At 38.3% G+C, this 24,661-nt stretch overlaps 1 protein-coding gene across 1 annotated transcript in view; it reads right to left on the minus strand.

The window, feature by feature from the left end:
* The window catches only part of TMEFF1 (transmembrane protein with EGF like and two follistatin like domains 1), a 93,238-nt gene that overhangs the window by 17,525 nt on the left and 51,052 nt on the right, over positions 1 to 24,661 (minus strand). Inside the window, exons 6-7 of the mRNA XM_007461636.1 lie at positions 12,047 to 12,195; positions 10,038 to 10,103 (exon numbers count right to left, since the gene is read on the minus strand). Of these exons, the coding sequence (XP_007461698.1) occupies positions 10,038 to 10,103; positions 12,047 to 12,195 (215 nt within the window). The remainder of the gene's footprint in view (positions 1 to 10,037; positions 10,104 to 12,046; positions 12,196 to 24,661) is intronic.

The following is a 24,661-nucleotide window of genomic DNA, read 5'->3' on the forward strand; positions in this document are numbered from 1 at the left end:
GGAAAGAGTCAGGAAGGAAAGATAGAAAAGGGCAGGAAAGATGAAGGCATGGAGACCCAGTCTTCTAAATCAATGATATTCATTCATTCATTCATTTCTCTCTCTATCCTTATTTGTCTCTTTCTCTCATATAGTTACATACGCACGTACTCATTCACATACTCACACAATCTGGAATGGATTTTTTTTTTACTTTTTTTTCTGACATATACTTAATACTTTAGTCCTCAGCTCTATGGACCCAGAGTTCCCCAATGTTTACAGGCCTGTACGTGTGTAGGAAAAATTCCCAGGCTTCCTGCCATTTCATACAGTTCCAGCTTACAGATTCTGTGCATAATTAGCTGTGTGACATTGAACATACCAACCTCTCTAAGCCTGAGATTTCACAACTGTAAAGTCAGGACAACAACAGGATTATACTTCATGCAGTTTTGAGAGGATTATGTGAGATAATTAATGTACGTACAAGACCACTAAACCAACCAGCTCTCCATGTACCAGATCATGCAACAGCAAAGGCTTATCTCCCCAAAATACAAATAAAGTGTTAATATAATCTGAAGAAAGTTAATGGAGACAAATGAAGAAGGAATAAATAGGAGGCTATGTGTATATCTGTTTATACAAGTGTGGGGAGAGGAAAAGCAAGGGAGAAATGGAAATAGAAGTACCAAGTGTGAAAAAACTGAGAACTGAACATGCAGATTTTTCTGGAGATCAAAATTTACATACAAAAGGAAAAAAAATTTAATGATTATTAAGCTCAAAGATAAGATAACTACAGCAGAGCGTATCACGTCATCCTTAACAAGACCAAACTTACGTCACTTTACCTCAAATTTTATATATTTACATTATACTAATTTATGCCTAGGAAGAGAACTAAACTAGGAGAAATCCAACATGTAAAGTCTCAATTTTAAGGGTATCTCTGCTATTTTGTAACCTCAGTTAAATCATTTCTAAGAGAGTTGAATGAGATCAGCAAAGTCTATCAGAAGTATAACACAAGACATGTACATAATTTTTTATTTTCTAGTAGTCATATTTTTAAAAAGTAAAAAGAAATAAATTAATTTTAATCATATATTTTATTTAAGCTAATATATCAAATAAATCGCATTTCAACATATATAATCAACACATAACATTTTGATAGTTTACATTCTTTTTTCTCAAATAGCTCTTCAAAATCTGATGAGCACTCCACACTCACAGCACATCTCAATTCCGACTAGCCACATTTCAAATACTCAATAGTGTCACATGTGGCTAGTAGCTACCATAGTGGACAGCACAGAACAGATGACTTACTCATTTATCATCATTCATCACCTTCCATATGCCAGGGACTCTGCCAGGTGCCAGGGATAGAAAAACGGTTAAGATATATCCTGTCCTCAAAGGGCGTATATGGTCTCCTCCAGCTCCCAAACTGTAATTCTGCTGTGGCAAAAGAAATCAATCCCTCCTTTGGGCTGCTATAACTCTAGCACCCACTTCTGTACTACAATACTCATGATATTGTCTTATAACTATTTAGGTTTTTTAAATCAGTCTCTACCATAAGACTGTGAGCTCCTTGAGAATCTAGATGCTTGTATTACTCATTTCTGTATAACTCCTGACACCTAGCATGTAGTACTTTCTTGATATGGTATCAAGCCAAAAGTACTATTCTACCTTCGCAATCAAGCCATTAAGTGACTCGAGAAATGCAACTGTCTCCCACAGTGCTCATCACCACCGTGCAACTTCTCAGAACATGATATTTTCATGGTATGATACACCAGGAAGTATATAATAATGGGATTATAGAGACTGAGGTTATGTACTAACTATAATAACAAAGTCCTATAAAGTGTATAACAAAAAGACCACATTGGTCTATAGAGGCTGTGGTAATGTACTAATCTACCATAAGAGAGTCCTAGAAACAGCAGGAAATTTCAAGAATAATGCTAAGCTGAAAGCGATCAGAGAATTCATATGCATGATAGCAATAAGAAAAAGTTAACTAAATTAATAATAGGTTTTGAGAAATTAATAGACAAAGTATGACACCAATAGCATTTATTGAATGAATTAATAAAGAATGTGGTATCAAGCTCTAGACAAAGCAAAGCTATATAAAACATGGACACGTCTATTAAGACTTTGAAATCTGTATCTATTCCAGAGTCCAAATTCAGCATCCTGCTCAGTGCCGGCACTATTCATTCCTTTATACTTACATACTATTTCTGTGCACATCCATATACAGCTAAGCTACAGAAGGTATAAAGAAAAAGTGGTCACAGTCCCTACCCTTATGAAGCTTATAATCAATTTAGGGAATCACACAAAAAGCTGAACAACAAAAGGGAAGGGGTCCCACATGAGAGTGTACAACAAAATACCAAAAGAAGGTTTTATAATACTAGGTGCTATGGAAGTTCACATGCAAAGGAGAACTCATTTCAGGCAAAATAACCCAGGGAAGGATTCACAGAAAAGGTAGGACTCAAGTTAGGTCTCAAAGCATAGACAGATTTAGATAGAGGAGTGGTGGAAACCGAAAGACAGGTGTAACGCACCTGTTCTTACTCTCAAGAACGAGAGTTAAATGGACCTAGCAAGAGCTGTACATTCAGACTGGAGAAAGATATAAGTCAAAGTTGGAAAAATACGCTGAAATCAGAGTACGGAAAAATTTGAACCGCAGGTGAGAAATGTTTTCTTAATTATATGGACAGGGAGGACCCTGAACTCCTCCTAGCTGGAAAGCAACACAATGAAAGCCACGTTTTACAAAAGAAGTTAACTGAGGGTGGTTACCTAGGGCTGGTGGTTCGGAGGCAATGAGGAGTGACTAATGGGTGTGAGGTTTCTTTTGAGGGTGATGAGAAATGATCTAAAATTAGATTATGATGTGATGCTAGTACAACTCTGCAAATATACTAAAAAAACCCCACTGCATTGCACTCTCTAAACAGGTGAACTTAATAGTATGTAAATTATATCTCAAAAAGCTGTTAAGAATTAATTGGAAGATAAAGGTAAAACCAGGTGACCAATTAGGAGGTTACTACATAATCCAAACTGTGGCACTGAAAAGCTTGAGCTCAGAAGTAGGAATAGATATTAGAAACACAGAAAAAAATAAATATGGCTGGAAGATGCTTTGGAAAGTAAATGAGCTCAGAAACTCAGATCTGAAAGGGTCCTTGGAGGCCATTTGGTCTGATGAAGGAATTTCTTTAGTTATAGCCCCAAGATCCCATTTCTACTTAAACACTTCCAGAGATAAGGAACTCAACATAATACAGTTAATTCCAATACTATCAAATTTTCCTCATGTTAAGTGAAATCTCTCTCTCTCTCATTAACTTTGTGTGGATTTCCCCATGTCTGCTCACCACCTAACCCACTGCCTACCAATTTTTTTTCTTAAGGTCAAACTCCCCCAGTTTCACCCTTTATATAGTCTGCAACAACCAACCCACTAACATTTAAGTGTTTAGTAAAACAGAACTGTCCTCCTTATTGAAGATGCTCCTAATATAGAATTGTGTAAAACAGCTTTACTTCAGAGTGGATAAACAATTGGTCAATAAATATACGAAAAGATGCTCAACATCACTAATCATTAGGGAAATGGAAGTCAAAACTACAAGATAGCACCTTAACACCCATTAGGATGACTACTACCCCCAAACCAGAAAATAACAAGTATTGGCAAGGATGTAGAGAAATCGTAACCCTTGAGCACTGTTGGTGAAAATGTATAGCAGTGCAGCCACCGGGGAAAACAGTATGGTGCTTTCCCGAAAAACTGAAAGTAGAAGTACCTTATGATCCAACAATTCCACTTCTGGATATATACCGAAAAGAACCGAATGCAGGGTCTGAAAGAGATAGCTATATACCCATATTCATGGTAGCATTATTCACAATAGCTAAAACAGGAAGCAACGCAAGTGTCCATCAATGGATGAGTGGATAAACAAAATGTGGTATATTCATATAATGGAACATTATTCCGGCCTTAAAAAGGAAGGGAATTCTGACATGTTATAACATGGATGAACCCTGAGGACATTATGTTAATTGAAACAAGCCAGTGACAAAAAGACAAATACTGTATGATTTCTACTTATGTGAGGTACACAGAGTAGTCAAAATCATAGAAACAAAAAGCAGAATGGTGGTTACAAGGGCTGAGGGGAGGGGGAAATGAAGAGTTGTTGTTTAATGGATATAGTTCCAGTTTCACAAGATGAAAAGACTTCTAGAGATGGATGGTGGTGACGGTGGCACCGCACCATAAATTTATTTAATACCACTGAACTAAACACTTAAAAGTGGTTAAGATGGTACGAGTTGTTATATATATTTCACCACAATAAAAAAATTGCAAAAATGACTCTAATGTGAGCCTAACGACAGGAGAGAGAATGTAGTAAACTGAGTTCAAATTTAGACCTCCAGTTCTCCGAAAGGTATTTATTAAGCATCTATCATGTTCCAGGCAAGACGGTAGTTCCTGGAGGTTCAAGCAATGGCAGTTCAAACAAAACGTAAGTGCAAAGACCCACTAGGCAGCTGAACGTATGAAACTAGTTCTTAGAGAAAGATTAAAGCTAGAGAACAAGTGTTCGCCAAGGTGATAGCTGAGGGCAGAGTAAATATTCTGAAGAAAATTAGAGAAAGCAGGCAAGAGAAAGCAGGCATTATTTCCACAAATCCCTACAGTTAAGAAATTCGGTATACTCTTTCTTGCTTCCCCTATACCACCCTGCACCCCAAGCTTCATCACTAACACATCCTTCCCTAACCCGAGTCTCCTTGGACCCCAACAGAGAATTATTTACCTAGGTAGAAACTCTTACCTACCCTCCAACACCCCCTATTCTCTCATGTCTAAATCCCACTCTTTTCCTTATCAACCCTAGTCTTTCTACTCTGCCCAGTGAAACACCTTTTCTAATGCACATAAACTCATCCATCTCCACAGCTGTTTGCTTAGGAAGTACTCCTTTCATCTCCCTGATATACCAAAATCACATTACTCCTCCATCCCCCTTCCTTTCATCTTCCCCTGCTGTGCTCACCACCTGTCACCTCCAGATCAGCATCCCACTCTCATCTCCCAACGACCGCCCTCCCGTGGGGGTCTGTACCATCCACCTACGCAGCCTTCTAACCATCCTCATCATGACTCTCCACCACGCTCCACAACACACACTCTCACCTTCCTTCAGTGATTTTAGCAACTGGCTCAGGCTTACCTTTTGATGAGGCAAATTTATCAAGACCATTTTTAAAAGGGCATATCAAACAAGCTGTATTAATACGGTTAGATTTTAGGCTGTATGAAAACATCTTTGGATAAAAATGGCCACATTAAAATGTCATCTGCCACAAAGGAACTTTCTGGGTAGATGGAAACGTTATAGACTACGATAAGGTATAATGCAGATGGGGTATATCCATTTGTCAAAACTGATAGCTAACATTTGTGCATTTCAGTGTATATACATTACACCTAAAAAAACACCTGTAAAATAAGAATAATGATAATCCACTGGGTAGAGATATATAGGCGAAACAAGAAAGACAGAATGCTTTTAACCATTGACGGTGGTTGGGTACATGAGGTTTCATCATACTATCCTGTTGGTTCATGTTTGAAATTTTCTACAATCAAGTTTTTAAAATGTCACATACCCAGGTCCCACACACCTCATGCTCTGCCATCATATCCCTTTATGACTTCAACATCTGCAACCAAGCTTCTAACACTACAATTTCAATATTTACCACAGGTTTTCCAACAGCCCAAGAAAAGCACTAATTCAGCCACCATGCTGGACATTCAAATACTCCATTCTGGGAGCACTATTCTCCAAGAGCTCAGCTTTACAACATTCTTACTGAGCACTATCTTCCAGTTTTTCTTACTGATGCTGTGTCCCTGCTTTTCATTTTGTAGCCTCCATTCCTAGATCCTGCTTACCTAGTCTTGGTTGTGTACTGGGGACACGAATATTTACTAAGGGGCTCCTATAAATGCTTGTGAGAACAACAACAAAAAAAACAAAAGCAGGGCTTCCCTGGTGGCGCAGTGGTTGAGAGTCCACCTGCCGATGCAGCGGACACAGGTTCGTGCCCCGGTCCGGGAAGATCCCACATGCCGCGGAGCGGCTGGGCCCGTGAGCCATGGCCGCTGGGCCTGCGCGTCCGGAGCCTGTGCTCCGCAACGGGAGAGGCCACAACAGTGAGAGGCCCGCGTACCGCAAAAAAAAAAAAAAAAAAATGGGATAAACATACAAAATAGAGTTACCTCTGACCTTTATTCCTTACTACTAGCACATGTGTTAACTCTTACAATCTGGATTTCATCTTCACAACTCTATAGAAACTCCTTGGTCCAAGATTACCAATGATCCCCTTGTCTTCAAATTCGATGCTTGTCATCTAAGTCCTTTATGCAGCGTTTTAAACTACGAGCCAACCTTTCTGTTTGACTTCTGTGCCACTGTACTCTTGATTTTTTTCCTCTGGATCCTCTTTCTGCTTCATCCTGGCCTCCTCTCCTTTCTTTTTTCTTTCCTTCTTCTTTTTTTTAAAAATATTTATTTATTTATTTTCATTTATTTTTGGCTGCTCTGGGTCTTAGTTGTGGCATGCGGGATCTTCGTTGTGGCATGCGGGATCTTTAGTTGCGGCATGCGGACTTCTCAGTTGCTGCATGCAAACTCTTAGTTGCAGCATGCATGCAGGATCTAGTTCCCTAACCAGGGATCACACCCAGGCCCCCTGCATTGGAAGCGTGGAGTCTTACCCACTGGACCATCAGGGAAGTCCCTAGCCTCCTCTCCTTTATAAATAACAATGTTGTCCAACAGAACTTTCTGCAACTCTTGATATGTTCTGTTTCTATGCTGTCCAATATGGTAGCCACGGGTCACATGGAGCTACTGAACATTTGAAATATGGCTAGTATAAATGAGAAACAAAACCTTTAATTTTATTTTAATAAATTTAAATTTAAATAGCCATGTGTCCAGTGGCTACCCTACTAGACAATACAGCTCTATAATCTCTCTCACTTGTTCTCATGACTTCGGTTATCACCTCAACTGACTCACAAATTTATGCTAATAAGCAAAGTCACCTAGGTGAGTTCCACAAGCAACTCAAACTACAAAATAAAATTAATCACCTCCACCGTCAACTCCTCCCTTACCTTACCCCAAACACCTTTCCCCTCCCAACATTCTTAGTTCTATAAATAGAATCCATCAACTAAGTCATCTGAGCTTGAACTCTTTATCCCCCATATCTAAGCAGGAATCTATTCCTTTTGAGTTTACTTAACTGATCTCCCTGCCTCTAGTCCAAAGTACATAATAAGCACAATTCCTGCCAGATATAATGCATTCAGTTGGTTAACTCTGTTGTCTTGCCTTTTTCAAATATATAATGATTCTGCCACTGCCCACAAATGAAGTTTAAACGCCCTAGGATAACACAGCATTCAAGACTTTACACATGGGAATTCCCTGCCAGTCCAGGGGTTAGGACTCAGCCAAAAAAAAAAAGACTGTACACAATCTGGCCCCAAGCTACTTTTCCAGCCTTGCCTTCCACTTCTGCCTCTTAAGCCCCCTACTCTCCAGCCAAAAACAGATTCCTTATCATTCTCCAATACATTCTCTATCACCATGTTTGTCTGCATCCATACCTCTACTCATGCTCTTCCATCCTCCTTAAACACCCTTTTGACCTCTGTTCAAATCCTAACCATCCTTCAAAGTTCAGCTCAAATTCCGCCTCTTTCATGAGTTTCTCAGATCTTCACCATCCCCCACCAAATAGTAATCTCTTCTTTTCTGAGTTCTCACTGCACTTTTTAACAGCACTACATTTATGACAATAACCCATTTCTACTTTGTTAGAATTAGGTTATATTCATTTCTTATTGTATCACAAGCTCTTTAAAGATGGATGTCATGTATTAGATATCTTTCTATCCACCAATAATTTCTAGTAAAATAACCAGTATAAAGTAGGCACTTAGTAAATTATATCTACTGCTTATGATAATTTAATTTGCATTATAGACAAATTCTTACGTGCAAAGAATGTTAAGTATCTCAAAAATGGCTTAGGCACTAAATTATCCCTGTAATTTTATCAAAGGCAGACAAGTATTTTGGGTATACACAATTCCCCAAATTGCCTTAAGTAGGAGCTTCTACCTACTGAAAAAGAGCCTTCCTATTCTGGTCATGTACTATCTGTATAAAGAATAAAACTAGCACCAATCTATTATGTCTCCTATGAGAATACAGAGACTTCTTATTTTAAATATAGTACTTTGTATCAGCAGAGGAAACTGATATGTCAGGGGCTCATGGGATATGACTGATTCAAGTGACAGAAATAACAAATTATTTAAAGATAATAACAGCTACCATTTCTTGCACACTTATGAGTATGTCAGATACTATTCAAAGCACTTGACACGCATTATTTCATTTAACTTTTATGACACTCCATGAAATAGGGCCTGTTATTCTCATTTTATATATTTTTTAGAAATTAGGCATAAAAGGTAGATCACATATCTTTAAAAAATTGTCCATTAGTATAACCAAATGTGTAGAAGATGCACACGTGGAAAAGCAATTATACAGAAGCCTTGGTCTAGGATCCCAAGATGGAGACCTGCTTTGGTTCACTAGATATAACCTCACTGAGCCTCAATGTTCCCACTGGTCCTTACCCCTCAGAGTAGTTGTAAGAATCAAATGAAATAATGAATATGAAAATGAGGAGTGAAAAAGCACTGGACCTGCAGTCGAAGAACCTAAGAATCTGACCTTTACTACATGTAAGACTTTGTACAAATAAATCCTACAGCTTCTTTGAGCTGCACCCATTCTTTTGACAAGTGTGGAGCATCTATGTAGTACCAGACATTCTGCTAAGTGTTAGGAATCCCAAAGTGAACATGATAGATACAGTCTCCTGTCCTCACAGAACTCATAGACTAGAGGGGGACACAGATGAGTAGAACAGACAGTTATACTTAGAGCAGGTTAAGGGGTTGGATAGGGGAGTATGCAGGAGAGGCACCTAATCTAGATTTAAGGGTCAAGGGATAGTTCCCAAAAGGAAATGACTTCTGCGGTGAGACTGGAAAGATGAATATTAGGCAAAGAAGAGTTCCAGGCAGAGGTAACAAGGTTCAAAGACCCATGCACAGGGCTTCCCTGGTGGCGTAGTGGTTGAGAGTCCGCCTGCCAATGCAGGGGACACGGGTTCATGCCCCGGTCCGGGAAGATCCCACATGCCGCAGAGCAGCTAGGCCCATGAGCGATGGCCGCTGAGCCTGCGCGTCCGGAGCCTGTGCCCCGCAACGGGAGAGGCCACAACAGTGAGAGGCCCGCGTACCACAAAAAAAAAAAAAAAAAAAGACCCATGCACAGAGGGTAAGTGTTAACAGTAGATTCTAGAGAGGTAAAGAGGATTTTACAAGCAAATATGAGAGAACTTTCCATATAATTTCTTACAACTGCATGTGAATCTATAATTATCTCAATAAAAATTTCAATTTAGGGTTTCCCTGGTGGCACAGTGGTTGAGAGTCCGCCTGCTGATGCAGGGGACACGGGTTCATGCCCCGGTCCGGGAAGATCCCAAATGCCGTGGAGCGGCTGGGCCCATGAGCCATGGCCGCTGAGCCTGCACGTCCGGAACCTGTGCTCCGCAACGGAAGAGGCCACAACAGTGAGAGGCCCGCGTACCGCAAAAAACAAACAAAAACAAAAACAAAAATTTCAATTTAAAAAAAGCATATGTGAAAGTACTCTGTAAACTGAGAGGTACCTTAACTATTTCAGTATTATTACTAATAATCAACTGTATATTGCTACAGAGAGCAAAGTTAGAAAGGTCATTATAATGGAAATAGAACTACTTAAAGACAGCTAGTGACCATATTTCAGTAGTTGGCCAAAATTTGGGAAATTGTGATTCAGTACCTTTCACATCTGGTCGATATTGTAGTCCATCATCTTTCTTTCCCAACAAACTAGTGTCATCTGTGTCTGTAAAAGAAAAGTTTTCAAATTAAGATACATATGATGCTTAAGTCACACCATGAAACTCCTAAATATTTCAAACGCTCCAGGTCCTTCCCAACTCTCTCCACTTATCCTGCTCACATTTTCTACCACTCTCTTGATCTATTGTGCCACTTCTATCTCAGCCTCAAGGCATCCCAGATATAAACGCACCCTGCGTGATGAACAGTCTGACTTCACTCAGACTTCAGCTCAAATATCATCTCCTTAAAAAGTCTTCCCTGAAAAAAAAGTCTTCCCTGTGCTAACGGAAATAACACACACCCTGAAGAGAAAGGATTAGCCCTTTCTCCAAGGGACAATGGTCTCAAGATTTACCTTCTCCCACCAGTTTCCCTGGAAAAATATCAGATTAACGTGGAACCTCAACTGTGTTATCAGACAAAATTTACTATAAAAATGACCGCTGACTGATTAATTGTAGTAGGACAGGAAGACTGTACATGAACCATAAACACCTGTTGAGAAGCACAAGCTTCAGCTTCCCAGTACTAGCGGGTGGGGGGATGGGGGGAGGAATACTCAGGTGTAAATGGGAACCAAGACAAAAATTAAGGACCAGATACTCCAAACTCACTTCTAAATCGGCATGAGTTTCAATTAACAAAATCCTCAAATGACCAACTGTTCTGAATTTGAAATTCCAGACAGTACCGTTCAATCACGTACCAGTTCCTCAGAAAAGATATTCTCTAAGCTACTCTTTAACCTATCTATACTCTAAATGCCACCCCATGAAAGAAAAGCAAACCATATTACTTCTTCCACCTATAAGGGGTCCCTATCAGCAGTTTCCTGTACCATGTGCACACCTGACCCCCACGTGGCAATCCTATGATGAGCTTCTTGGACATTCTTCGGTAGCTTAGACCATAGATATTGCAATCAGTTGTTCAGTATTTCACAAATAGCTTGCTATCGGTATAAAGTAGCAAACTTTGGCTTGCAACTTTCTTCCCTTAGCTCAGATAAAAACATATCCCTTTAGTAAGTCCAAAAAAGGGACGGGGCTTAGAGGGAGGGTGGGTTAGATCTTGTAAGCAGGAAAGATGCACAATCCTAGGCCATGAGAATGTGTGGGGCCCTTGTTTGTTACTAGGAAATGATATATTATTTCAGCCCATGTGTGTATTACTGAGGAAGAAGGTTGAAAAACTGTGACTTTAGTGACTGTAGGAAAATTTCTAGTAGGAAAAGAAACCAAAATTCATTCTTAGTTGGTATCATGGCTTCTAAATGATGGCAAGAAGAGAAAAAGAATTTTAAACTGAAGGTAATAATTTTTCCTTACACTCTATAACTTCACGCCAAAATCTCTAACAGTATATAATATGTAGGAGCAAAAACTACAGAGAAAATGTGAAAACAAAGTAAACTATTATTCTCTAGAAAAAAAGATGAAAAAAAATATGGTTGGGACTTCCCTGGCAGGCCAGTAGTTAAGACCCTGTGCTCCCACTGCAAGGAGCACGGGTTTGATCCCTAGTCCAGGAGCTAAGATCCCACATGACACGCGGCACAGCCAAAGAAAAAAAATATGGTAATACTTATAGTTTTACTATAATTAAAATAAGCTAATTCTTAAACAACTAAAATCATTACAAATTTGAGACAACTTTCAAGAACTATAAATATATCTACAAGTCCATGTTAGGATCAGCTTAGTAACTAAATAAGTAAACCAAGACCATTGTTTGTATCTTGAGATAATGAAAATAAGTGGGGGAAAAAAAGCTAAGTTAGTAACAGAACAAAGAAATTCTAAAATATATAGTAATAAAAAAATAAAGCATCAAAGATTTCTCATTTTCCAAATTTGGAACACTACCAAAATATACAAATAAGACTGCAGACATGTGATATTCAATATTAAAGACAGGTCTCTAGATAAGTAGAATGAATTTTACCTGTGCAATGACCAAGATGCCTTATATCAATCTGTTCTTGTTTTATACAAGATGCTTCTCGAACAAAACAGGGATTGTTATAGGAACTCCCATCAGAAGCACACACAGGATTAAAACTGTATCCACTGCAATCTATATTACATACACACCTGTTGGAAAAAAGCAAAAATTACCTATATTTTACAACAAAAGTATTTCACAATGCTGTAACAGCAAAAATGAGCAATTCTTTTTTTTTGTTTGTTTGTCTTTTTTACTTTTTAACTTTTTTATTATGGTATAGTTGGTTTACAGTATTACATTAATTTCAGGTGTACAACACAGTGATTCAATATTTTTAGAGATTATTCTCCATTTAAAGTTATTATACAATATTGGCTATATTCCCAGTGCTGTACAATATAACCTTGTAGCTTATTTATCTTATACATAGTAGTTTGTAAGCAATTCTCTTTTTCTGCTTTCTATAACAGAAGTCAATACATTGTTTTAAGTCACTGATAAAAGTTTAAGCAAAGTGAACCCTCAGCTAACAATTTTTTTCAGGTGAGAATTTAGAGATAATTTCATCCAGATATTATTAATCCAGTGGTTTCTCTAAAATTTTCATATCTAAAGATAATAAGAAATGTCAAATGTCAACAACCTTAGTTAGAAAGCAACATGGTATAGCAGAAAGGACACAGAATTGTAAGTCAAAAGTCATGAATCGGGCTTCCTTGGTGGCGCAGTGGTTAAGAATCCACCTGCCAATGCAGGGGACATGGGTTCAAGCCCTGGTCTCGGAAGATCCCACATGCCAAGGAGCAACTGAGCCCGTGCGCCACAACTACTGAGCCTGCGTTCTAGAGCCCACAAGTCACAACTACTGAAGCCTGCGCGCCTAGAGCCCGTGCTCTGCAATAAGAGAAGACACTGCAATGAGAAGCCCGTGCACTGCAACCAAGAGTAGCCCCCGCACTCCACTACTAGAGAAAGCCTGCGCACAGCAACAAAGACACAATGCAGACAAAAATAAAAATAAATAAATTTATTTAAAAAGTCATGAGTCTAAATCCTAGCCCAACTAATTACCAGATTTGTGTTTATATTCTCCTTCTAAGTCTTAGTTTACTGATCTGTAAAAAATTGGGAAGATTAAAAAACATAATAGATATAAAACATGCAAAATAGAAGACCCTCAAAATTGTTTCCTAGCTGCACATCCACCTGTAAAACTGAGTGTCCACTTAACACTGAGACTGCATTATAGAGAAGGCCAAGAAAGTCCAAGGTATGGTCACTCCTCTCAAGGACAGTAAAATCTAACTGGGAATATAAAAATAAAAAACACAGAGAGGGATTCCCTGGTGGTGCAGTGGTTGAGAGTCCGCCTGCCGATGCAGGGGACACGGGTTTGTGCCCCGGTCCGGGAAGATCCCACATGCCGCGGAGCAGCTGGGCCCGTGAGCCATGGCCACTGAGCCTGCGCATCCAGAGCCTGCGCTCTGCAACGGGAGAGGCCACAACAGTGCGAGGCCCGTGTACCACAAAAAAAAAAAAAAAAAGAAATTTAAAATTTTTTACTTTATTTGCATATTGGATCTTTTCCTTCCTTAAATTCTTGACAGTTATACTGATGATGATCCCAGTAGTAACATGATGAAAAAAAATTATCTACCAACAAGAGAAATGATTTAATCCAGTTTCCTATTAAGTCATAATAGAAATCTGCAGTGGGGGAATGTCTTAAATCAAATATAGACAAAAATATTCTATCACCCCTGTAATCATTTTAATGGGATAAATATTTACTTTGGGAAGATCACTCAAACGTTTCATCCTGGAACATTTAAATGTTTAATCATGTCATAAGAACATTTTGAGTAGTACTTTTGGGATTTGCAGACAGGTAACAAATGCACTCCCACCTCTGATACAGGTTATATTTTTGAAACAAAATACATATTTCATGGAGATTGATTCATCTGCCATGGATTTTATTTTCTTTGAAGTTTTGAATATTTATACTGAGGGATGAAATTTTGTTTTGTTTTTGTCCCAGGCCATTTCCTTCCAATTTTAATTACTATGTTTATTACATAATGTCCTTTATATAGACATCTGACCTTTTTCCCCTCCAGGCTAACATTTTTAAAGATATTTAAAAGAAGGATGGCAAGAAAACTTCAGAAAAATTTAATACATGCAGAATGACTTCATGATGTACGTAGGTATTACTCCACACTGTTGGAAAACAATAGAAAATAGTTTGAATCTTAAGTAAATATATGTGATAATTTTGTTTTTTTTTTTACTCATGGAGTGTATTGTGACTCTTGCTCAGGAGTGACTCTCATTACCATTAAAATATGAATAAATTAATTCAATGCATATTATTTCAGTACCCATGTATATGACTCTTCCTTCAAGGTGTTTGGTTTTTTAAACTGTCATTCCTCTATCCATCTAGCTATAGTTCCATTTGACACGGGTTTGTGCCCCGGTCCGGGAAGATCCCACATGCCGCGGAGCAGCTGGGCCCGTGAGCCATGGCCACTGAGCCTGCGCATCCAGAGCCTGCGCTCTGCAACGGGAGAGGCCACAACAGTGAGAGGCCCACATACAGCAAAAAAAAAAAAAACAAAAAAAAAGAAAAAAAAAAACACAGAGACTCTCCTGCTTCCAGCAACATGGTGAACTCAGAACCTGTACTAATCCTTCTAATAAAAACAACAAAAAATACTGGACAAAATATTTCAAAACGTCCTCAAATGCATTCATGAGTTGTCAAGAAAGCAAGGAATTTTAAGACAAAAGTTATATGAAGACAGGAATAGAGAAAGGTCAGTTAAGTTTACTAAAGCTGATTTTCACCTTGAAGGCATTTACCAAACTAGGTAAATTCAATGATCAATTTTTTGGTTTTGTAGGCCTCTGAGAACAGAAGATGAATAATACTGACCTACCTAAGGTAGAGAGTATAAAGACCCTAGAGAAAAGCATGACGGTAGAGTATAAATGAGTTGCCATATTCCAAGGGGACTGTTTTAAAGGCAAAAAATATTCTGCTGTGGTTTACACAGCACTGAAGAGAGGGGGAAAAAAACATCTCCCCGAGAATTCAAAAGTATAAGCCAGCCCTCACATGAGTAATTACGACTTAAAATACTACTTGGGTGTTCTGAAAAACCTCAAGTCCAGAATTTATTTTAAGAGTCAAAGACTGGAAGGGGCCCTAGACAATTGACAAAAGTAAATGCAATCCTCTCTGGAGAAACCCAACTTTATTATCCTAGACCTCAAACATTTCCAAGATACAGTTCTGAGCAAAACAAGTATATCACACACATGCTCACTCACTCCCATACCCACAAGAGACAAGGAAATAAAACACCATGGGCAGAGCAAGCTGATATGAAAAAGAAACAAAGAGAACTTCTAATAAATAAAGAATGCACTGTTAGAAATAAAAAATTCATGGGCAGATTTAATAGGAGATTAGATAAACTAAAGGTGAATCCATGAACTGGAAGACAGGTCAGAGGAAACTACCCAGACCATGGCAGAGTCAAAGAGACAGAACATATGAAAAAAAAATTAAGAGACATGGAAGACAGAGTCACAAGAGCTAATAAAAATCTGATTGGAGCTCCAGATGAGTTAAAAGAATAAGGTGGGGGCAATATTCTCAGCAATTTCTCAAACTTTCTAAAACTAAAGAAAGATACTAAATAACCAAGAAGCTTAATATATTCTAAACAGGATTATTAAAAAGGAATCCAGACAGTGAAATATCACAGTGGAATTTCTGTAACAACAGCAACAAAATAATATTTTAAAAGCAGCCAGAAAGAAGAGAAAGATTACATTCAAAGAAGCAAGGAGACAGGTGTCTTCAAAAGCAATACTGAAGCCAAATTGTTTATTTATAGCCAAAAGACAGTGAAATAATACCTGCAATGTGCTGGGATAAAATAGAATTGTATGTAAAAAGATCTATCTTTCATGGTTAAGTGTAAAATAAAAATAATTTGGAAGAAGTAAAAATTTAGAGAGTTTGTCACCTGCCAACTGTCAATAAGGGAAATTATAAAGGCAGTAGAAAAATGATCCTACAAGTAAGATCTGAGATGCAAACATAAATGAAGAACAAAAGTATAAATATATAGGTAATATTAACAAAATACTGACAATATAAAATAATGACAACAATGCTAGATGCTACTAATTTTTTTAAAAAACAGTAAATTAAAATATTAATAATGATAGCATACAAATTGGGAGTGACTGAAATTACAGTATTTTAAGAAGAGCAAAGATATTGATGAATTTTAGACTGCGATAAGTTGAATAAGCATGTTAATGCTAAGGTTACCACCAAAAGGAGTATGTATAACACTGAAACTAATAGAGAAAAAAAAATCCAAAAGAATGCAAGAAAGGAGAAACAAAGAGAAAGCAAGACAAAACTACAAAATATGATTTTTAAAAAATCAAAGTACATCAGTATTTATTTTATATATATATATATATATATCTTTTTAAATTCTTACCCTTTATTTATTTATTTATTTATTTTGGCCATGCCACAGGGCTTGTGGAATCTTAGTTCCCCAACCAGTGATTGAACCTGGGTCCAAGGCAGTGAAAGTGCCAAGTTCTAACCACTGGACCACCAGGGAATTCCCTATAATATATTTAAGTGAACTAAACTTTCTAGTTAAAATACAAAGATAGTTAGGCTGGATAAAAATACAAAAGCCAGCTATATGCTGCTTGTAAGGTACATATTCAACTGTAATGATATGGGTAGTTGCCAGGGGCTTGGGGAGGGGGGAATGGGGCGGGTTACTGTTTAATAGATATAGTTTCAGTTTTACAAGATTAAAAGTGTTTTGGAGATTGATGGTGGTGATGATAGCACAACATTACGAATGTATTTAATACCACTGGACAGCACACTTAAAAATAGTTAAGATGGTTAATTTTATTATGTGTATTGTACCAAAATAAAAGAATTGTGAGAGATATATCATACCTGGAATGGAAGAAACCTAGTATGGCTATGTATCTTGGTTGTATATCTATATATATGTCAAACATAAGAGACTTCAGGGCAGAAAAGATTTATGAGAAAGAAGATCCCTCATAATAAAAAATTTTATTCACCAGGAAGATATAATAATTCTAAATATTTTTAAACAGCCTCAAAATCTATAAAGCAAAAACTGATAAAATCACAATGAGAAACAGCAAAATCTACCATAGTAGATTTTAACATGCATCTCTCTGTAACTCATTTATCAAGCAGATAAAATATCAGTAAAACTGAAATAACTAGAGATGAAAGGACATAATGCTGGGATTTTCTTTAAAATACTTCCCCCAAAAAAGGTGGAGGGAGGGCTTCCCTGGTGGCGCAGTGGTTGAGAGTCCGCCTGCCAATGCAGGGGACACGGGTTCGTGCCCCAGTCCAGGAGGATCCCAAATGCCGTGGAGCGGCTGGGCCCGTGAGCCATGGCTGCTGAGCCTGCGCGTCCGGAGCCTGTGCTCCACAACGGGAGAGGCCACAACAGTGAGAGGCCCGCGTACCGCAAAAAAAGAGAAAAAGGTGGAGGGAAAAAGATAAAACAAAATTGGATTTTTGACACTAAGTGAAACTGAGTGATGGGTATATGGGAAGGGGTCCACTTTATTTTTTTCTCCTCTTCTACATGTTTGAAGAGATCGTTAATTCGTGGTGAATTAAAGACTTAAATGTGAAAGGCAAAACTACAAAAGACTTAAAAGATCAAATGTAAGAGACCAATAAATTTAACATTGAAATAAAGAACACCTCACAAAGAGAATAAAAACGACAATCTGCAAACAAAAAAACTACAGCCCATGTAACCAGCAAATAATCAGTATCCAGAATACAAATAAAAATTAATTTAGGGCTTCCCTGGTGGTGCGGTGGTTGAGAGTCCGCCTGCCAATGCAGGGGAGGCATGTTCGTGCCCCAGTCTGGGAAGATCCCACATGCCGCGGAGCGGCTGGGCCCATGACCCATGGCTGCTGAGCCTGCACGTCCAGAGCCTGTGCTCCACAACAGGGGAGGCCACAACAGTGAGAGGCCCACGTACCACAAAAAATAATAATAATAATAAATTTAAAAAACGACATAGAACTTGGAAGCATATAAAAACAATATATGTAAAAAGATGTTCAATCTGCTCAATAATCAAAAAAATGTAAATTTAAACCACAATGAGATACCATCACATTCACTAAACAGCAAAAATTAAGAGAACAAAACCAAGTGTTGACAAGGACGAGGAGCAAAGGGAATTCTTATCATCTGCTGAAGGGAGAACTTACTGGTACAACCACTTTGGAAAACAGGCATTACCAGGAAAAGCTAGACATGCACATGCCCAATAATTCCACTACTGAGTAAGGCCCTTGAAAATCTCTTACACATGTGCACCGGAAGACATGCATAAGAATGTTCACAGAGCATTATTCATGAGAACAGAAGACTGGAAGCAATCCAAATGTCCATCAACATTAAAATGGACTATAAAAGGATGTGGAAACGTTAAGCAACTGAATTCAACTAAGCAACTATGAGCATTAACATGAATAAATCTTAAAAACATAATGCTGAGCAAAAGAAGATACACATAGTATGATTCCACTTATACAAAACTCAAAATCAAACAAAAGCCAAGTAATATATTATTAGGAGGGTTATCATGTGATAAAACTATAAGGAAAGCAAAGGAATGATTTCCACAAAATGCAATAGAGTGGGTGGATCATAGAAAGATGCAGTTGGGGAGGGTCACAGGGCTGGGGGCAGCTCTAAAGTATTGACAATACCCTATATTTCTTGGCTTGGAAGGCAGGAGTCACAATTTGTTTCATTTTTGCACATTAAACTAACTGTGTAAGTTTTTCATAAACTTTTCAATATATGCTCTGTTTCACAATTTAAAAATTAAGGCACCATAAAAAAAACTTTAAATTCAAAAGAAAACTTACTAACAAGTCAAAAATGGCTTTTACATTTTTAAAGGAGTGGGGAGGGAGAATATGTGACAGAGACCATATGTGGCCCCCAAAATGTAAAATATTTACCATCTGGTCCTTTATAGAAAAATTTTGCCAACTCCAGGTTTAAGGAATAAATGGTGGTCAATGGAAGAAAGTATTACAGAACAGTTTCAGGGATGAGAAAAGGCTGAGCAACAAAGGCAAGATCCCAAACCAATCTAGTAAGGAGAAACGAGTGACTCAGAAGAGGGCACTGCAACTCAACAGGAACCTCCTTGATCACGTGTAGAAAAGGTCCATGTAAGACCAAGAGCTGTGAGAACAACCACTGCTAATGTTTTCAATAGCACGTGACAAAAGAAAATGAAACCACCATCTCAAGGAACGTCCAGCTCAGTCAAAACAGTGAGGAGAGGAGGACAGTATTAGACCCTAGAGGCTGCTGACACTACTGATTACAGCAGTTCCCCGTGTTTGCAGACTGGCAACGGCAGCAGAGGGCAGGATGCTCAAGCACAGGAGTGTGCACTAAAATGGAAAGAAATCACTTCAGCAAACATGTCAAATTCAAAACATTTAACAACCATTTACTCTGCACCTACTGTGCAGGGATAGTCACATTTGCCTCTTTAATCATGACAACAAATTATGAACAGGGAAGCTGAATATGAAAGACATTTAAAACCCTTAGATCACAAATCTAATGAGTGACTGAGATGGTGTTCTCCCCACTCATCACAGTTGTCACATAAAACAGACATCTCAGCAAGGAAAATGACAGACGAAAGGAGATAAGTAGTTATTTTCCACATTTATATCATGAAAAATCTTTTCACTAAATTGGTCTTGCTTTTCTCTCAAACACACCCGGAACACTCCTGCCTCAGGGCTTCCCCTCTTCCCGGAACACTTTTCCCTCAAACATCCACTCGGTTTGATCCCTCGCCTTTTTCAAGTTTTATCTCAAAATATTAAATGAACAGCCAAAAGTTAAATCACTAAGCATCCATTTAAGAAATTAGAAAAAGAGCAATGGAATAAATCCAGTGAAAACAAAAAAAGAAGGGGAAAAATATAGATGACACAGATATGGATATAGATATATAGATACATCTAAACAGAAATAGAAAACAAAGTTACAACAGAGAAGATCAATAAAGCCAAAAGTTGGTCCTTTGAAAAGATTTTCAAATCAACAAAGCAGGATGAGAGAAAAAACAGTATCTGGACTTAAAAAGACTACAGATTATGGTTTAAAAGATAATAAAAGTTTATTGTAAACAACTTTATGCCAGCAAATTTGAAAACTTCGGTGAAATGAATAACCTTTAAAAAATATTAACTATTAAATTTGACCAAAAAAGAAATTGAAGCTGAATGGTACTAAAATCATTAAAGAAATCAGTTTAAAAAAATTCCCTCAAAGACAGCATCAGATCCAGGTGTTTTTTTAAAAAGAGTTCATGAACACATTCATTCCAGTCATTCAATAAATACACATTTCCATTCTTACACAAAATCATCCAGAGAATAGAAAGAACACTTACTAATTCATTTTATAAGGCCATATAACCCCCAAAACAAGTTAAAGTAACAGATTAAAACTCACTGAATAAAAATGAATAAAAGAAAACCTCATACTTATAGCAGATAGAATACCAATAATGCAAGCCACAATCATAAAACAAAAATAGGATGCTATGAAAAAGGAGCATCATGAGAACAAAAACAAGCTCTTAGAAATTAAAAAGTACAGGAGAAATGACAAATTCAAAAAAACAGCAAAAATTTTTCTAAATAGAAAATAGGAGAGAAAAGAAAATTAAAGGACTAGTCCAGAATGTCCAGCATCCAAATAACAGAAGTACCAGAAATAGAAAAGAGAGGAAAGGAAGTTATCAAAGAACTAACTGAAGAAAATTTCTCAAATCAGAAGTCAGTAAGATTCTAGGAACTGTGAAATTTCATTATACTGAGGACCAAAAGGAGATTCTACATGCTTCGATAGAGAGAAAACAAATCATATACAAAGGACCATGAATCAGAGTGGTTTCAGACTTCAACTGGAAGCTAGAAGCCAACAGAGCAATGCTTTCACAATTCTGAGGGAAAATTATCTGCCACCTAGAATTATGCACTCACCAAGTTATAAGTCAAGTATTAGGTGTAGGATAAAAACACCTTAAATATAAGGTCTCACCTTGTACCCTTTCTCAAGAAGCTACTGAAAGATATACTGAAATGGAAGAGTAAAACAAAAAAGTTAAAGGTAAAAAATTCAAGAAACAGGATATCCTATGTAGGAGAGAGGTAAAGGAATTTCTAGGATGATGCTTGTGGTATAACAAAAAATATGTTTAGTCTTTGTCCCCTGTTCCTGGCAGAGCTCCTAAAACCCTTGGAACTTTGACAAAAGAGTCTTTTGTATGCTAATGAGATTACTCAGCTCTTTCCTTAATTCTAAGTCATTTTAGCAAATTATAGAACCTTAAGGGAGGTCTTAGGAACCTCCAGATTCATAGTATCCTGGGCAGAAGTGCAGGGAACCTCATTTGCAGCTGGTGTCTAAACGGGGGCAATTTGTGGGTCTAAGCCCTTACTTACCCTGTGGGGTCTGTGCTGACTCCAAGAAGTGCATAAAAGAAATGAATTGTAGGACACCCAGTTGGTGAAGGAGAACTGGAGAACTGATTGTTGTTGGAAAAGACACAACATTGAAGGAAGATTCCAAGATGAAAGCTATATTAAGAGGGCAACCAGTCCACACTGAATTTTGTTTGTTTGTTTTAATTTTTGGCTGTGTTGGGTCTTCACTGCTGCGCACAGGCTTTCTCTAGTTGCGGCGAGTGGGGGCTACTCTTCATTGCAGTGCGCGGGCTTCTCATTGCAGTGGCTTCTCTTGTTGCAGAGCACAGGGCTCTAGGCACGCGGGCTTCAGTAGTTGCGGCATGGGGGCTCAGTAGTTGCAGCACGCGGGCACTAGAGCACAGGTTCAGTAGTTGTGGCACACGGGCTTAGTTGCTCCATGGCATGTGGGATCTTCCTGGACCAGAGATTCTTAACCACTGAGCCACCAGGGAGGTCCCCACACTGAAATATTGATAATTTCACTCTGTGGACAGTTGTATTGCTAGATGCCATTACCAAGATGCCTACTGCCCTCTTTTTAGCCAGAGAAGAGAATGCCCAGGTAAGCCTGGCTCAGATTCTTTTTTTTTTTTTTTTTTTTTGCGGTATGCGGGCCTCTCACTGTTGTGGCCTCTCCAGTTGCGGAGCACAGGCTCCGGACACACAGGCTCAGTGACCATGGCTCACGGGCCCAGCCGCTCCGTGGCACGTGGAATCTTCCCGGACCAGGGCATGAACCCATGTCCCCTGCAGGCAGACGCTCAACCACTGCGCCACCAGGGAAGCCCTGGCTCAGATTCTTAATTGTACTTGCCTTGATGAAGTTCCTGCTCTCCCCTTCATGTCAACTACCTGAACCAAACGAGCACACTCATTTAACTGACGTGCTCCTGAGAGCTGGAGGTCAGCTACAGTGAGACTGGAAGTAGAAAACACAGAGCAGTCCACTCTCTGACCACATTTCTGCCAATCATCCATACCTGGTGACATGAGAATCCTACCAGATGTCTCAACTATGAGCCCTATGACATTCCCCATAACACTCAGGGTCTTGCCCACCCACTTCCTCAGAAGGGAATCTTGTAAACCAGGAAGCCAAAAGTCAGACTCTGACACAGACTGTTCAATGTGTCTTTTTCCGTAAGCCTTCATCTAACAGTGCCAGCTAAGTCAACACTTGGTACTGTGAATTTGGCAATATTCTATTTTGTACCCTAGGTGTTAGGTATATAGATGTAGTATTCTCTAAATTGCATGTGTATGTTTTAAACAAAATGTATGCAAAATGTACATCTGTATGCAAAATGTACATTTTACAAAATAGTTTTAAATAAAGAGTAGAGCAGTATGTGTAGTGCACTGCCATTAGTTTAAAAAGAGGAAAGAGAATTCGTGTACATACATGCTTGTACATGCGAAAAATAACTCTGGGAGATTAAGAAACAGATCACAGTGACTGCCTCTAGTGAAGACATTTGGGTAGCTGAGGATCAGGGGTGGGGTGGGAAACAGACCTTTTACTGTAAAGCCTTTTAAAGCTTGTGAATTTCTAACACTATGAATTTCAAAGGCATGAATGCATACACACATATATGAATAAATTCAATGACTTCTCTGATTTAGCTCTAGGATTTTGTCAAATCACAACTCTGAGTCTTTAATAATAGTGATAATACCTCAAACACTGGTGACAGAATCAAAAAAGCTTTTGTAAAAAGCCCTTTGAAATCATCAAATACTATGTATATCTGAAAGCTATTATTATTGAAAAATATCTATCCTGTCTCTTCCTTTCCCCTTACTGTGCATAGAAAGTGTCATTCCTTCTCCATATGGTAAGTTTTATTTAGCAGTTAGGAAAACACTGGCTTCAACTAATTCATGTGAAGTTATTTAGATTTCATAAACACCTAATGAAGACTGCAACAATTTCACCTGCTACAAATTCCTCACAATACTACTAGTCCTTTTCACACATGTTAAACCATCACAACGAACCTTTGTGTGGCTCTAACTGAACAGGAAAGCCCTGTGTGAACTGCCACGAGTTCAACAAGACCTATAGAGGGACCCTAAGATACCCAACCTTATGGCAAGTTCATCCAACATAGCAAGACAAAGTCCCTGTACTCAGCCCACAGTCTGTTAGTGATCCCAACAGTATAAGTGCTATGTGGAGGTTGTTTTTCTCAAGACCAAGGGAGGAGCACAGAGTTAGTCACCTAAGTCATAGGGACTGCAGAAACAGCAAGGGAGGCTGCTAGGAAGAGGTGCTGAAGTCATACTTCATCCAAGCTGGAAGGAAGAGTAGGAATTAAACAAGTAGGTATACAGGGGTGGGACTTCAGGCAGACAGAATAACAGAGGCAAATCATCAAAGAGTAACAGAGCATTCAGCAAACTGCAGGAGGCCATGGGGATACTGTGTTCTGCATTTCTGGACAAATGAGCCTGTCATTATTAACATCTGGGTTATACTTGGTATAAAATAACGTTTAATAGTGTTTATTTCCTGTTATCAGAGCATAATGGACAACATACAATTATTTTCCCATTATAATCTAAGGAGCCTTGGTAGAAATTTATTAAACCTAAATAATTTTAAAAGTCTAAATTCCAAATATCCAGAGTCAAGCAATGTTAAATGATGAAAATTATTGTCATCTCTGATTAGGAGGAAATCAGAAGCAAAGTGTAGGTAACAGTAGAAAAGTACTTCTTTGGTTGTTCTTTTTTTTTAAAGTATATGCAACTTCCAGAAAGGAGGACATTAATGGAGACGACAGATGTACAGCATTACTCTCTCTGTTTAAACAACAACAAAAAAATTTCACTCCACGTTCTGAGGGAGAGACTCATCAGACTGTGATAGTGGCCAGCAACTGTGTCCAAACAGAAAATGGTACCATAAATGACAAGGATGTCCAACAGGTGAATTAACTGCTTCTCAACGTTGTCTGTCATACT

Source organism: Lipotes vexillifer, unplaced genomic scaffold, assembly GCF_000442215.2.
Source record: "Lipotes vexillifer unplaced genomic scaffold, Lipotes_vexillifer_v1.1 scaffold809, whole genome shotgun sequence".
Taxonomy (NCBI): Eukaryota; Metazoa; Chordata; class Mammalia; order Artiodactyla; family Lipotidae; genus Lipotes; species Lipotes vexillifer.